The sequence below is a fragment of the Panulirus ornatus genome, chromosome 66 (assembly GCF_036320965.1).
Source record: "Panulirus ornatus isolate Po-2019 chromosome 66, ASM3632096v1, whole genome shotgun sequence".
Taxonomy (NCBI): Eukaryota; Metazoa; Arthropoda; class Malacostraca; order Decapoda; family Palinuridae; genus Panulirus; species Panulirus ornatus.
The window spans coordinates 15,042,779-15,059,755 of record NC_092289.1 but is presented as its reverse complement, the minus strand read 5'-3'; the positions used below and the strand labels follow the sequence as shown (position 1 = coordinate 15,059,755).

The following is a 16,977-nucleotide window of genomic DNA, read 5'->3' as shown; positions in this document are numbered from 1 at the left end:
GCCGGCCTCAACGGTCCATCGACTGGGACCCCCGCGTGATTGGAGCCATTGTGATGCACGTCCAGAAGAGGAGGAGGAGGAGGAAGGTGGGGTCCGGTGTGTGGATATGGAGCAAGTGGGAAGCTGACGGCTGGGGAATTGAGGACGGACGGAATCCAGCGCCTTTCTACGAATCTTTACAAGAGTCGCGGTCGTTACGAACGCATATCATCACATCGGCTTAACAGTTAACGATGATGATATACCGACCACATAACTGCCTCCCAGCATTAACGACGGTGAACCGCTAAATTGCGAGCAATCGTCATGACTAATGGCGCCGTCGCATCCCGCAGCAGTCTGTCGTGGGACGCGCCTGCATGGAAATAGGAAAGTCCTCCACATTGACCACCGTGAGGTCGCCGAACTCGGCCGTGCGAGGGACGTCAGCAGACCCAGCACCTTGAGCCTGGCTGTGAGAGACGACCAGGTGAGTGACGCACACCTGCTGGGGAGAGGGGGGAGGGAGAAGAGAGGGCGGGAGGCTGAGCAACACGTGTTGCACTGTGAGGAGCAGCGCAGAAAGCAGCAGCTGTCTGGGGGCTCTTCACGCGGTCAGCGAGGAGGCGGCGCTACTGCTTGTCGCTGATGATGACCCACCGGGGTCAGGACGTGCTTGAACCTCTCTCTCTCACAACCTCCATGGTGGCCAGGTGAGGCGACAGTATCACGAGGAAATGGATCCAACCCCCCCAATCCCCGTCTGCAAACTCTGTGGCACACGGCCGCCAGACAGCTGAGGAGCCGCGAACAACGGGAGGGCAAAGCAACAGCGGACGGCGAGGCGGAGGTCGACCCCCGTCCCCGTCAAGCTGTCGTCGACGTGAGAGTGCGACGCGCATACAATAAGAAGAGAGGATGAAAGGCTAAGGTGAGCGCACGAAGTAATGGCTTTATGAGGTTACTGGCAAAGGAGTTCACTCAGGCAACTGACAGACTAACTGCGGCTTGTATACAGGACCCCGGGCAGGTCTTGAGCGGCACAAACACACCTCATTTTTTTTTTTCTTTTGCCGAGGCAGCGTAGATTCTCCTCCGTCGTCCGGCCCGACGCGCACCCGCACGAAGACACATCACGGGGTTGCAGGGGGGGGGAGAGAGAGAGAGAGAGAGAGAGAGAGAGAGAGAGAGAGAGAGAGAGAGAGAGAGAGAGAGAGAGAGACCTCATGACAAAGACATCTACCACCTGCCTCAGGAGGGAGGTAGGACGGGCAGGTAAGAGCAGAGGGGAAAGGGGTGAAAGTAATGGTGAAAAAAAAAATACAGGAAAGGGACGGACGGAGGTTAGGAGAGGAGGAGGAGAAGGGAGAGGGAGAAAGAGATGGAGGCAGTATACATCAATGGAAGGGGTGGCGGAAGCAACATGAGACGACGGGTGGGATCGTCAACTCGGGGGACAGGGAAGTGAACAAGCTGCCTTGCCGGAAGTTGCTGCTCTACTGATTCCGAGATATAGTCCCAGGTTAAAGACGGGGAGGAGGAGGAGGGAGGGAGGGAGGGATCCGACAGCAGCTGGGGCTGTGATTCGGTAGCGGGAGGCGTCTGCTACTCTCGGTCCAGACCGAGACGAAAACGTACCGTACACTTAACAGGACCCGGGACTGGAGACTCCTCGAGCTAATGATGAATTTTGATTATAATCAGATCCTGTGATGGATGTGGATACGAGACATTGACGGAGCGAGTCTGGCGAGGGAAGACGACCGCAACACCGGCAGCACGGGAGGTAGAGTTGCAAGGGAGAGACGTGGTGGTCGAGGGAGTGTGTATGGAGTTCCTGGAAGGGAGAGGGAGGACATGGCCGGGTGGGAGAGCCGCTCTCTCGGAACCGTTGGGAAGTCTAACACCCGACCACAGTACCCCAGGTACGAGGGGGGGAAAGGGAACATAGGAGGAAACACATGAGGCAGATGGGGGGAGTTGGGTGGGGGGATAATTCGTAAAGCTAAGAAAGTCACAGGGAAAAAAAAAGTTATGGGAGAGAAACGGGAGGGAAAGGTTGCCACGAGAGATGATAAGCTGAGGGTAAAGAGGGAGGGGACGGACACGCCAGGTTATACTACAGTAGTGTGAAGATGTTATGGCAGTGAACACGACGAATAAAGGATACAGAAGCTCTGTCTGTAACGGAGACTCAGCCCCGTGAAGACAAGGCAATGGGGAAGAAAGTGGAGGTGATAGGAGAGGAGTGGGGAGGTGAAGCGACGAAGGAGATACGAGAGAGGAGAGAGAGAGGGAGAGGCGAGCCAACATGAGGGACAGTGGAGGCGGGAGTGAGGAGAGGAGAGGAAGCGGACCCTGCTGAAGATGCCGCCCGGTTGGCCAACCCGCAGACCCACTGGAGTTGGACGTTGCCCATCACGGGGGTTCGATCACCGATGGCCACACGTTACTATACAGCACCTGAAGGTCGTGCACCAGAGAGTACCTGTGATCCTCGCCAACTCATGGCGGGACACGGGTTGGTTCCTGTGATCTTCGGCAACACCTGAGTCATGATGAGTCAGAGGGTCGGGGGGAAGAAGACACCTGGACGGAACGGTAAGATGTAGGTGGCAGTGTAGTGAGGGAAGGAGGGAGGAAGGGTGGAGTGTTTGAGAGAGGAAGTAGCTACTGGGACGCCCGGCTACTCTAGCGTACGGCCAACGTCTGCCCTGCCACACCTCACCCACCGCACGCCACATCTCACCCACTTACAACCCCTATCTCACGTACCACACCTCCCTCACCACACGCCACATCTCACCCACACTTAGCTCCCCACCTCACGCCACATCTCACTCACTTACAGCCCCCATGTCACGTACCACGCCTCACCCACCACACGCCACATCTCACCCACTTATAGCTCCCCTCACCCCCCCATCTCACGTACCACACCTCATCCACCACACGCTCCACTTCCGTCAGCACCTACCACACCATACACCACACCTCACGTACCATACCTCCCCCACCGTACGCTAAACCCCACCCATCGCAGCCCTACCTCACATACCACACCTCACCTACTACGCTCCTTACTTTCAGTAAACGGTTGAAACTGGCGGTGGGGTGAACGACGAGGGAGACGGGATGGGGGTCTGCACGCGGCCCGGGCCTCCCTCGACACTGACGGACGCGTCACGCACGCCCAAGCACAGTGTCGGGCGGCACGTCTTCAGCAGAAGGGGTCTTCGGTTGGTCTCACACGACACAGCTTCCCTCCCCGTCATCAACTCGCTCTGCCCAGACCCAGCCACCAGGTGACCCCACGACCATCACCTACAACCACAGTTCGAGACAAGGTCAGCAATCGCTCACTGGTGACCAGAGACGGTCATTATCTGCAAAGGTCATCCAATTATCTGCAGGCAGTGGCCGTCTCCGGCCCCCGAAGAGTTTAGTGCCAGCCTCTGTGGCTTCAGGAGCATCCCGCCTCTGCACTACCTCACTCATCCCGTCACAGGTATTAGGGTACTACAGACACACACACATACATGTTTGCTGACGGTCCGGTGTTTACTCGTGCTGACGCTGGCTGACACGGAAGAGGCTCGGTTCCCGCCCCTGGTAATCATAACGCACCAGAGCGCACCACAAACTCTGACTACGCCAAGGAAGGTCAGGTGTGAGTCAGGGCTACTGGTGCAGGAAGGTCAGGTGTGAGTCAGGGCTACTGGTACACGCAAGTCAGGTGTGAGTCAGGGCGGTGAATCAGGTCTGCTGGTGAAGGAGAGTCATGTCTGAGTCAGGGCGGTGAATCAGGTCTGCTGGTGAAGGAGAGTCATGTGTGAGTCAGGGCGGTCTAGCAGTGATAGTATCATGTGGCAAGTGGTTACGACCCCATCTCCCAGGTGCCCCTGGCTTTACTCACCCCCAAGGCAACGCCCCTCCCTCCCCCCCCCCCCTGTCTTCTCTACACGGTGTCAACAAGTACACACGTTGAGGACGGCGTGCAGGTCTGGCGGTCATGAAGACGGGTTGCTAGAGAGGGCTGTGTGGCAAACAGACAGACGCCTTAGTGCCGGGCTGCCCAGTCCACGGGATCGACTCCAACCCTAAATCATGCGTAACCCGAGCCCTTCAGAACCCCTGGTGCCATGGCTGAAGACCGCCTCGCATTACAGAGTACAGTGACCCACCGACACAGCTACATACCCACACGCTAATATGTAGGTCAACCTGGAAAAAAAAAAGAAATCAGTAGTACTGCTTCCAAGGCCGCTCAACAACCTGCCGTGGAGAGGGTGTGGGAAGCCGTAGGGTGGCACGCCCAACGACCGACCCCCCCCGCCACCAGTGAAGCGTAGCAACCATACCAGGCACTGTGGGGGAGCAGGGTAGGAGCCGGGCCAGACACAGTAGGTAATGAACGCTGGCCAGGCGGGCAGGCCTGGTGCCGCCACGCACAATCGTCCACTGTCCTCACCTTCACTGTGGGGTGGGGGGGGAATGGAGCAGTTACCCGCACCTCATCACCCTCGTTATGACAAGCCAGGCCAGGAGACCTTATCTATATGGATGATAATTGCATCCTTCATTATGACCAAGACACATACGTGTCACCCATGCTGACCCCCTGGTCGGGGTCTCACACTGTGGACATCCCTCTATACTGAAACCCCTGAACATGACACTGACAGAATCCTGGAGGACACAAACCAGTCCCACCCTCCTCCCCCCAGTAAATATGAGTTGTCGTGATCAGGCAATAACATAGGAGGCGGGGTGGTTCACTGTCATTTTTTTTCTACACTGGGCCAGCGTACTGAAGTGCCACTAGACACGAGTATGCACACGCGCCTGGCGCCACATACCACCACCACTACACCCCATCACCATCAGTTTTTCACATTACCAACATCACCACAGTGTAAGACACCAATCGCTCATTCAAGAAGCAATATGGCGGGCAGTTCATCAAGCAGCCGCCCTTGCATGGCGGCGCGTCGTGCGTCCCGGCAGGCAGGCAGGCAGGCAAAAGGGGAGAGAGGGGGGTCGGTGATGGGAGGGTATGAGGGAGGGAGGCCCCCAACGACGGTGTGGACTGGGTAATGTAGTGAGGCCCTGCACCCTCAACCTGCGCCACACTACTCCCTCCTTAGCCACAACACATGCAGCACACACACACACACACCCTGACGGTGGGTCAGCCTGTGTCATGGGAATCGCACACCGTCCACTGCCCTACACGCCTCCGCCGCCATCCCGACCCCTAAACCTGCCCCACCTGCTGGGCCGCAGGAGCAGCCATGATACTCCGTGACACCTCACTCCAGCAGAAGCGGCCTCCCTCATTACGTGACCCTCCCCCTCCTTTCCTAACTCGCTACCCAACCTCCTACCCAGTTCCGTCCAACTCCAGCCAAGTGATGCAACTTGTCATGAAACTTACTCTTTACACAGGAATTACACTGAAAATAGTCTCCTAGCTGAAATAAAATCACCTCGTCCCACTACCTCTATCCCTCCGCTTTGCCACCGTCAACGGAGTCTCATCCCGGGGTTGTTCGCCCACCACTATCCTCTTTCCAAGCACCTATCCCCGGGGCAGCCCAACCCCAGCCTGGCCGCCATGGCAAGAGACCCTCTAACTGCCTACCAATATTACCATTTTAGAACATACGTCAGAAGCCTCACAAGCTTAAGTAGGAATCACTGCACACATGGACGCCGGGAGTCCAATGCAACATTTCCGTGCGGGAGAAGAGAGAGAGAGAGAGAGAGAGAGAGAGAGAGAGAGAGAGAGAGAGAGAGAGAGAGAGAGAGAGAGAGAGATCCACTGATGGAGAATGGGAAAGACACAGAGCAAGACAAAGAATATGTGTATAACCGTCAGACATGGAGCGGAGGGAGGGAGGGGGATTGTGAATACACACGACTGTTGCACAAGTCAATATGTAGTGTTCATACACAGATTTTTGTAAAAAAAAAAATGTGTGTGTGTGTGTGTGTGTGTGTGTGTACAAACGCGTTAGGTTCCATGGGCAGCGCTGCGGGGGTCGACTGTCGTGGGGGAAGGGGGGAGGATATGACGGCGCCCGCACATCATTCACATCCTTTAGAACAATAACACCTGTCTCCTACGTCTGACTCATCCCCGCGACGTCACACACTAACACCTGTCCTAGTCCTGGCTCATTAACCGTTAACACCTGTCGGCATAAACCTCCGGGGAACGAAGTCGTGACGTCACACTAGTCAAAACAACCCGGCCAACCAAACAACCAACCACCTCACCACGCATGACACCCACAAAGCTCTCACGTTCACGACCAAACATCCAGTCACAGCATTAGTGGCAAGTGTTCCATTCAAGTTACGTCTTGAAGTGCCGTAACCTTTGTAAATGATCAACGTCACCTCTGTTACGTTTCCTAGCTACATACGTTTATTTTTTCCGTTTGAAAAAATGAAAAAAACGCTATTGCCAGTCCTTCACGTAGAGATAAAATTCATGGCAATCGCTCTGAATGTACGGCCCATATCTTCTTTTTCGTGCTTTAAGTGATACTGGATCGTAGTCCACACTAACTCTGTACACAACTAGTTTAAGATGAGCGTTATTTGGTGCAGGACATTTACTTCTTTGGCGAAAAGTGGTCATCAAAAATTCCCTATTTTTTTTGCCGTACAACACGATTCTACCTACTGCTCTTTGAGAGGGTAGGGTTTGGTAACACTGAAGGGAATATGGTGATTAGACGAACAGGGGGAAAAAACAAACTAACAATTCACTCTATCCCCCCCCACACAGCCTAACCCTGCCATACCTAGGCCTCCCTAGCCACCCCCATCCCCTCATTCCCACCCCCCGCAACGCGTCCAAAACATACCTATACTACATTTCAACCACCAACGCGAAAGAATGTTCTCCATACCCTTCACAATGTCCCTATACTTCTCAGGTATGGCCACGGTCACCAGAGTAGCGAAAATGAAATTAATACATACATTTTTTTTCTCTCTTTCTCTATGCAATTTCTGACACGTCAGACGGCTACAAAGGAGATATATCTTGTTCCCCCTTTATCAGCCCATACCAAAGGAGTCTGAAAGTAGCTTAGGGTGTGTATACTGTCTTTATAGCTCTATTATAGGAAAAAAATGTTGTATATGTTACCTATACTGACAAATACCTCAGAGGTAGCAAAGTTAGCTAGCACGGGCCAGGAATTTATCCCTCACTAGTTTTTTTTTTGTTGATACACTCTCCAATAAAGAACTTGGTCGAGACTCCTTAACAAAATCCAGGCTGTTGCTTTCAAGCTGCCGTTGCTTTTATCCCCCCAAACCTATTTCGTGGCCTATTCCACTCCCCTCGGCAGCAAGCAGGCTCCTGCTCCTACGGTGACAAATTACGTGACAGCCAGAGGGGGGAGGGTGAGCAACAGCATCAAAAGGTAATGTGCGGGAAATTACGAGACCTTAAACCGTAATTTCTATACCGGCGTGACCCAGATTAATCGAAGCATTAGCGGGACTCTTGTGTGCCCAGGCTCTCTCTCCAGCCTAACCTTTACCAACCTTACTACGATGTGTTCAACTCCCTCACCCTTCGTGCATTCTCTACCGAATCCCTCAAATCATGAGGTCATTCATATACGTGGTATTTGTGGTCAAAAACCACCTAACTCATAGGTAAAGCACTTGGAGTAATTCTATGTCAAAGTGGCCACTGGAAGTGGAATCCGCAGTATGCGAGCGAGGCTTTGCGCCCCCGGCACAGCAGGAACACTAGCGGCAGGCACATGAGCAGATGGATCCACAATCCCCACAGAAGCCCCGTACTACAGTCCCCACCAGGAAATTAATGGTTCCCTTTTATCCCCGAGCACAACTGAAAGAGAGGAACGATTTTTCATAACGTAATAATGAATACAGTGGTCCCGAATGCGTCTCTCCATTTACCGGATCACCTGAAGACTCGCTTCCCCAACACTTGACCACCGTAAAGTTAGATTAGGTTGGGTTTGTACCTAACGTAGCCTAATCTAACCCAACTCAACCTAGACTAAGCTTGCTTAACAATAACCTAGAAGATCTTTAGGGAGGGGGGGAAGTGAGGGGAGGGGGAGGATATTCAGGTGATACCATTTGCCCAACACAGTCACAAACATCTCTAGTAAGCTACTTACACCACACACACCTATACGTGCATATGCATACGCGCGAAGACACACAGCTGCAGACATACATACTAAGTGTGGCCTCCTTGTCGACGGCAGGTACAATGGGAAGCAGCCAGGAAGGTGAGGGACGTAGATAATAATATTCCTATTTTAGACCAATATCTAGGCAGGTGTAATGCATAATATGGTAGTAATATACAATGTATAACAATTATATTACCTAGTCACGCTGTAACTGTATCATAACAGCGCGAAGCGGGAGAGAAATGACATATTTCCAATGTCAGGTTCACCTTAGGAGACCTTTTTCTGACGTCAAGTTTACCCAACGAACACTTGGAACTTACGTAGACCTTTTAAGAAGCACACAGTTTTGTCGAGTCAAGCATTTTGAGCAAGCGCGGGGGCTTGCCCAGGTAGAAACAAACTCACCTTCGTACACCCGAGCCGTCACCGACCGCCACCCAACTACACAGAGAAAAAAAACCAACCAACACTCACCCTCGACACTTGGAAAACTGCCGTGCGCTTGCCCACTTTATCAGACTTCATCTTGGCAGGTAGCAGTTTGTCACACTTTGCACGAACACGATTTCATATTGGTTGACCGGGTGTACGACATGAAGGCTTAACGTCACTACACACTCCCGCCACAGGTAAAGTCCGAGGTGTACTGAGTCTCCAGCTACGGAGGTGAAGTCTCGCCCCGCTCCGACCCTAGGTTGCCGGGGGTCGCTGCCTGCCACGTCTCAAAGCTTATTTACCTACTCGAATGTTACGAGTCATAAAATTGTTTTTAGGCTGGTGTGTGGATGCCCTCTTGACAAATACACCTTTAACAAGAAAAAAAAGCGAGTATTTACGCTATATAAAGGAATATACTGGTAATAATGTAACTGCTTCGACGAACGTTTAAACACAGCACAATAACAAAAAGGTATTGAAAACAAATATTAGAGTCTTAGTGATAAAAGACAATCCAAGCATCTCTGGATAGAAATCAATCAAATGAAAAATATATATATATATACCTTTACCTGCACGAAGGCTTACGAACGAGCCACGACGCACACAATCCCAATGTCTTTTTGGCGGTCCCTTAACTTTCGCGGGAATGGAAAAGCGACCAGACAGACGCGCCACGTCCATCACTCTATATTGTGAAGTCGGACGTGTTATCAGCTCAGGCCAGTGGTCTGTGACGCACCACCTCCCTCCTGCGGCATCTGAGGAACCCAAGACTGAGGGAAAGTAAACATTCCCCCGCGAAAGTATCGTGAGTTTACCTGTTGCTGGCGCGCTCGGGAGGCATCGCCTTACCTGTATGGGTCGCGGCGGCCAGCTACGCTTTACCTACGCACACCCGAGCACTTGTATATACGCACGTTTCGAAGCCCGCTCTCACACTACTACTACGCCCGTCCCTAAATCCACTTCGGTTACGGCTTACCAAAAAAATTATAAACATTTAAACCACAGAGTTTATTCCTTAACATGTACAGACACAAATTACGTAATCATACATGAAGCAAGAGACATACGCGTATCAAATCGATGGATGCCATATAAATGTAGACCTTATCACTGTTACTCAACACTATGGGCGAGTCATAACACATGTAATATAGGATTATGTGGTTACGGATACTCCTCCCAGCGTGCGTCCAACTGACACACAACAGAGTGTTAACCCCCCAACGTGAATGAAAGCGATACCAGTCGACAGAAATGAGATCAAAACAGCAGCCGATCAATGGATCCAAAGGAGGCTGTTTGTGATGAAGGAAGAGAAACAGGAATTCCTAGGCTACTTTAGTAGAAGCAGAAAGCCTTTATTATCTTTTTTTTTTTTTTAACTAGGCTACACTAATAGGTGCAGAAAGCCTTTATTTTTTTACTTTTTTCTTAGTTGTAAAAAAAGAAGCCTGTAAACAATGTCGGATGTAGATTTACAAACAATGTCGGTCGTAAATTTGAAGTTTAGTAGCCATGAAGTATATAGGTTTACACATATATATGGTACTCCCTTTTTTTTTAACTACCCTTAATTTTTTGGTAAATCATTGATCGCGTTAACGATCGAGTTGAAAAAAGAGGTTTGCCTCGCCTCAGTCGAGGTACGACGTTCGCCTACGAGTTTGTTGTATCCATTGCTACAGGCGAGCGCGACGGTACACCTTGACGACAATGGTACGACTGCACGACGAGGGTACGACTCGAGGACGACGGTACGACTCGAGGACGACGGTACAACTCCACGACGACGGTACGACTCGAGGACGACGGTACAACTCTACGACGATGGTACGACTCGAGGACGACGGTACACCTCTACGACGATGGTACGACTTGGGGACGACGGTAGAACTCTACGACGATGGTACGACTCGAGGACGACGGTAGAACTCTACGACGATGACACGACTAGGGGACGACGGTACGACTCCAACACGACGACGGTACAACTCTACGACGATGGTACGACGCGGGGACGATGACACAACTCTACGACGATGGTACGTCTCGAGGACGACGGTACGACTCCAACACGACGACGGCACGACAACGAGGACAATGGAGCTACGCCAGCACGACGGTACGACCCCTGGACAAAACGGGGCGACTCTTACGTCTGATGTCGTTAACACTGATCTGATATCAGGATCCTTTACGATCAGGTCGAAGACTGCGCCATCGTACACAAGGGTCGCACCGTCGTGCGCACAAAGGGTACACAATCTCCCTACCCCAGGAGGTCAGGACGACCTGTCGCTCTTCAAAGCCAAGTCGAATCCCAGCAACCTGGGTTACATCGCCAGACTCTCTGGATGATCCTTACGACATCGCAATAGTCCGTCCTGCACAGAATTACGACCTTTGTGGAGAAAAAGCCAGAATCTCTATTCGGTAAGTAGAATCTAATAGGTCACTTACACTTCTCAAATCTCTCTATCATGGCTTCCTTAAAACCAGAATGAGAGAGTGAGGCTAAGTCGGTGTCACTTTGGAAAACTCCAGTCCTCTGTACCAAGTGTTTCATGAAAAAGATAAAGTCAAGGTGAAAATCATTCATTTCAAGCCTCTCTCTCTCTCTCTCTCTCTCTCTCTCTCTCTCTCTCTCTCTCTCTCTCTCTCTCTCTATTATCTTCCGATGAAACACATCAAAAAACCAGATGGTCTAATCTAATTCCATTCCATTCAAGGTTGACAGTATAACTCTCTCTCTCTCTCTCTCTCTCTCTCTCTCTCTCTCTCTCTCTCTCTCTCTCTCTCTCTCTCTCTCTCTCATTATCTTCCGATGAAACACATCAAAAAACCAGATGGTCTAATCTAATTCCATTCCATTCAAGGTTGACAGTATAACTCTCTCTCTCTCTCTCTCTCTCTCTCTCTCTCTCTCTCTCTCTCTCTCATTATCTTCCGATGAAACACATCAAAAACACCAGATGGTCTAATCTAATGCTATTCCATTCAAGGTTGACAGTATGACTCTTGGTCGTGCGATGTCCAATACGACGCAGAACGTTATCATCCACCAGCAATGGGACAGCATCTGGAACGCGAGTGGAGAACTCCAGTGGCAAATACGAATTCCTTAAAAAATAATATAAGGGACTTGACAAAGCTTCATCGTTTACGAGCCAAAAGTCGCCGCATTTCGTAAGGAATATTCGACCAACTGACTTGGTTAACGTTCTCCTTTACAGCTATACCTGTGCAAAATGATTTCAGGTTTGGTGTGTTTTGCTCCCTCCAGCAATATTTCTCGACGAACCGTCTCCGTCCCTCCGGAAAACAAAAGAAAATAAACGTCTATCAAAACATTAGTTCTAGTCATTAACTCCGTAAAAAAACAAGAGAATATATATATAAAAAAAGTCAAGATTCCAGATTTAACTGTGGTGGTGCGTCGTGGCAATAATACCAAATGGCCTCTCTCTCTCTCTCTCTCTCTCTCTCTCTCTCTCTCTCTCTCTCTCTCTCTCTCTCTCTCTCTCTCTCCTACTGACATAAATCTGAGCCCCAGAGTAAACATCCATTTTTTTTTTTGAGTCTCTCGTCATTCCATCGAGGAGGCGCATCCCCCACCACCACCACCAGCCATTGACCATCGTCCCCTCCTCCTCCCCTTAAAAAAACCCAGGTGTTTAGGCCGGGCTATGAACGCACCAGGGACGCTGGTGCGCGTCCTCGGTCCACCGCGCATTATACGATCCATGTCGTGGCTGACATGGGAGATGTGAAGGGGAGGGAGTGAGGGGTGAGGACTGCTGGGCCCCTGGGGGAACGATGGTTAAGGTCCTCTCAGGATCGGTGGGCTGAGGGAGGAGGGATGCACCACACGAGAATATGACGAACAGAGGAGAAGAAAAAAAAAACATACATACATATGAAAGAGGGTTAGTAATTTACCTCAAGATGGCTACAATAGGGTTATAAAAAGTTAATATAATGTATTAGGAGAGAGAGAGAGAGAGAGAGAGAGAGAGAGAGAGAGAGAGAGAGAGAGAGAGAGAGAGAGAGAGAGAGGTACGCACATTACCACCGGGACAAGACTATTACCTTGAAAAAAAAGAGAAAAAAAAAAATGTGAATACGTAGGAGAAATGGGACTTGTGAGGACGGACGAGAGGCACACATGATGGGAGATCTGCTGGGACAATGGGGGAGCGCCGCCAGGCCAGCGGAGGAAACCCATCAAACAGAAGGAATGATATTATGGTGGGGAAAATAACAGAGGGTTCGCAGGAGGAAGACCCGCGATGGACGAGGACTCCCTCCTCCTTTGGAGCGGAGGAACTCCTCCCTCCTCCTCCTCCTTGTACCCCTGGGGGAAAAAAAGGGGACAGTTCCTCCCCCATACTATGAAAGGTAAAACCCCTACACACGGGAACTTCAAACACTCCCCACTATGAAAGAGTCGACTTTCATTCCCCACTGTGGAAGGAAGGACCGCTCCCCACTATCAAAGAGCCGACTTTCATTACACACTGTGGATGAAGGAAAACTCCCCACTATGAAAGCCTTAAGTCACATTCCCCACTGTGGAAAGACGGACCTTTCCCCACCATGAAAGCGACAACTCCCATTCTCCACCGTGGAAAGACGGACCACTCCCCACTATGAAAGCGATAACTCCCATCCCCCACTGTGGAAAGAGGGAACACTCCCCACTATGAAAGTCGTCGCTCCCAATCCCACTATGAAAGCGATAACTCCCATTCCCCACTGTGGAGGGAAGGACCACTCACACACCCCATGTGGAAGACACGTCCCTCAGGTCCCCATTTTCAGTGGGGAAGGGGGGGGGGGAACGACCACTTCCCCACTGAGAGAGAGAGAGAGAGAGAGAGAGAGAGAGAGAGAGAGAGAGAGAGAGAGAGAGAGAGAGAGAGAGAGAGACACCCTCCCTCCGCCACCCTCGCCTCGTCCCGTATTGATGACAGGTGTCAACTGGGTCGTCCCCGTCAAGAAACCACATTATTTCTTATCCCCATCAGACAATCTACGGTCCTTAGGAGAGTGTAAGTGTCTGCCTGGTGGTGGTGGTGATGGTGATGTAGGCAAGACTTTGCTACGACGGGTGAGGCTAGTGTTTCCCCGTTGTGGCACTCGCCACATAAAAATGAACTAAAAAGTATCGAAATTCAAAGTTTTCTCCGACGTCGCCTCTCCAAGCAGTACTCTTTGATTTCTGCCTGGGAGTCTGCGATGACCTGCAAGTCTCCGGACCAGGGAGAGCAGAGGGGGGCGCTGCTGGTGAGGGTCACTGTCAAGGGCGCGCTCGACAAGCTGCCACAGGCAGTTTCGGACCCCGTCGTCCTGAGTCTCATACTCACCCAAGTCGCTCATGAGGCACCCGAAGAAGTAGACGTCGCTCGCTGGATGAATTGGCTTCCCCTGCAGGATTTCGGGGCTCATCCAGTACTGTTCCTCGGGGTCAGCTCTTACAGGGAGCACCTGGCCTGGGTAGCCGCTCAAGCCGTAGTCAATAATACGGATGACTGGGTCATCATCGTCGGTCTGTGTGACGGTGACATTACCCATCTTGAGGTCATCATGAATGACCCCCCCATTATCATGGATTTCACCCGGTCTCGTGCCAATGGAGATGAGAGACTCGATAACCTCCCAGTCTCAGCGATCTTCCAGATACTTCTCGTCGGCTTGACCAGCGGAGGTCATCAGGAGTCTCGCTGGATGGAAAGCCAGCCGCCCCCCTGACCAATGGGGCCCCTCCAGCGCCGGACAGGGTGATGTGAATGGCAGCTTCGCGCAGGAGAGGGTTCCTTCTTGTCCTCGTCTATCATGGTTTTGAGGACCATATTCTCTGCACAGTAGCGCACGAGCTCAACTTTTCCATCGGCGCCCTCGCTAATAACCCGAATTACTTCGATGTTACGCAGTTCGTCCTCACTGAGGATGTAGTCCGCGAGGTCTGCTTCCAAGATGAGACCGGCCACAGCTGGAGGAGGGGATGCAGTTGGTAGGGTGGGCGTGGGGGATGATTGCATCAGTGTGTATTTGGAATGAAGAGGCTCTTTCTAGGGGGAACAGTAGCTCCAGGTGACGGGATAGAGAGTATGGTTTGTAAGGCGTAGTGGTCAGAGCTTCGGGTGTCCACAATGGAAGTCTGATTAGATGTGTCCGTATTGAAAAAGTCAAACGTAGTCAAGTCGATTACCCTTTACATGGGTAGGTCGTTCGGGGGAGGTGATAGTAACAGCCGGATGCTTACCATTGTGGTTAGTACGGCGGGGGAAAATGTGGCTGTGAAGTCGGATGAACAGCATTTAGATCTGTCATTAGCTGTGGTCGGGGGAGTCGTCAATATTATCCAGTAACTCACTGATGAAGAACTGATTTTTGCTTTAGCGTAGACATTCAAAAGGGTCAGTTTGCTCTCATGGAGTATGATTTCAAGCTTGTGCATACCTATGTGGTGTGTGTGTTCACCTGGCACTCTCTGACTGGGATGGATATGTGACTAACCCGTGTGTGTGTGTCATCTGCTGAGGCAAGAGGTACATCCTGATAACCTTAACTGACTCTTATGCTGAACCCGTGCTTCTTGAAGGCAGGTGATGTCTAGGTCTTGTTCTCTGATGTAATGGCCTACTGCCCCTTGCCGCAGGAGTGTGACGGCTGACGCTGGCCAGCGCTCGGGCAGAGTGAACAACGCAGGGAGGAGGCGCCACTCACACTGCCCCAGATGCTATCAGACAGCTCGCGAGGGGGAGTCTTTCATCCCCTCTTTGGATCATCACTTACCGCGCGGCTGGCGCTACTGACCCCACAGACTGGAGGGAGAATACGGGGCAGTAAAGGAATAACAGGTCAACTTTTTTTTTTTTTTTTCCCCTAGTGGATGTGAAGCTGCACATGAGGTTGTTCAAATGACGCCTTGCCTCGCATATGCCTCCTCCTTCAGTCAGATCTTACATCCATGTGTGAGGAGGGGTTGGCCTCCTCCTTCAGTCAAACCCAATCCCTCCGTGTGTGAGGAGGGATTGGGTAGGTCTTATATTGGTCTTATACCTTCCTTCCAACGTGTTCTCCTCGACTACCTCCCTCCCATCTGCACCGTACTAGGTCCTCCGACGCGTGACGGAGGGTGGAACAGTTCCCGTCCCACGACGGGTCAGGAGCCAGACGCGCATTTGCCTCACCTTGTGAGGGCAAGTTCTGAGTAATCTCTGTCGCTCCACTGCTGAACCGACACCATCCAGCAGACTCCAGTACCAGCAGATCTCCCTCCCTCTGGACGACGAGGCGCCCGGAGGCTGGAGGGAAGAAATCACGACGCACCTGGCGGAGGCCCTGTGTTCGACCCTCCCGTCCCGTACCTCCTCCCGCGCCCTCGGCCCCAGCCACAACCGTTGCCCCGACTCTGCTGTAGTGAACGGTCTGCTGGACGCACGACGGGGTCACCTGTGGGAGAGTTAATATGACCGGCAGACGCAAGATAATGGCCAACCTGCGTAATGACACACGGTCTCTGAACATCAAGGCCACTACTGTTCTCACTCACCTCGCATGTGTTGTGAGGGACATTCCCAGCGACCCCTTCGTCACCAGGCTCTCTCTCTCTCTCTCTCTCTCTCTCTCTCTCTCTCTCTCTCTCTCTCTCTCTCTCTCTCTCCTGGACGATCCTCAGGACGAACCTTCCTGCAGAATATGACAACCACCACAGCTGTATTTCCTCTCTCTCAGCGAAGTGAGGCTTGTCCCTCACTCTCCCTCCCTCCCTCTCTCTCTGCTGTGGGTCGCTCCAACATTACCATCCCTCCCGATCTTTACCTTCCCCTCACACCCCCTGCCTCCCACCTGTCCCTTCCATTGTTTCCCTCCAGTCAGCGTGACACTGATTTCACCTCCAAATCCACAACCTTGTCATTCTGTTGTACTTTTCCCCTCCCCCCCCTCTCCCTCCGTCCTTTACCAGGAGTTCACACGGCTCACTCCTCTCCCTCCCTTCTCATGTCCTTCTCTCTCTCTCCTCCCACGTCCTTCTACTCCAACACCAGCCTCCCGTGTCCCCCTCAACCATGGGGGGGAAACATCGGCGAGCACCATATACGAAATTTGTAAACATTATAATCGACCATGGCGAGGTGTGTTCTGAATGACACTCGTCTGCTGTGCGGCAGCTGACGAACCGCGGTGTGTGAGTGTGTGTGTGTGTTTGCCACTGATGGATGCGGTCATCATCCACCCACCCGCCACAACCACAATCCTACAACACCCATATAACCTCCCCTCCACTCCTCAGCCCCACACACCAAGACATCATCCCACTCCTCAAACACACCTCCAAGCACAT

At 51.8% G+C, this 16,977-nt stretch overlaps 1 protein-coding gene across 4 annotated transcripts in view; it reads right to left on the bottom strand.

Annotated features, from left to right (window-relative positions):
• Positions 1-16,977, bottom strand: part of ec (ubiquitin specific peptidase echinus) — a 363,911-nt gene that overhangs the window by 92,996 nt on the left and 253,938 nt on the right. Inside the window, exon 1 of one of the 4 annotated variants that reach the window (XM_071658539.1) lies at positions 8,655-8,820. The exons of the other annotated variants lie outside the window; for them this stretch is intronic. Within the exon in view, the coding sequence (XP_071514640.1) occupies positions 8,655-8,705 (51 nt within the window). The 5' untranslated portion in view covers positions 8,706-8,820. Of the gene's footprint in view, positions 1-8,654; positions 8,821-16,977 lie in introns of those variants that run through there. 4 annotated transcript variants of the gene reach the window in all.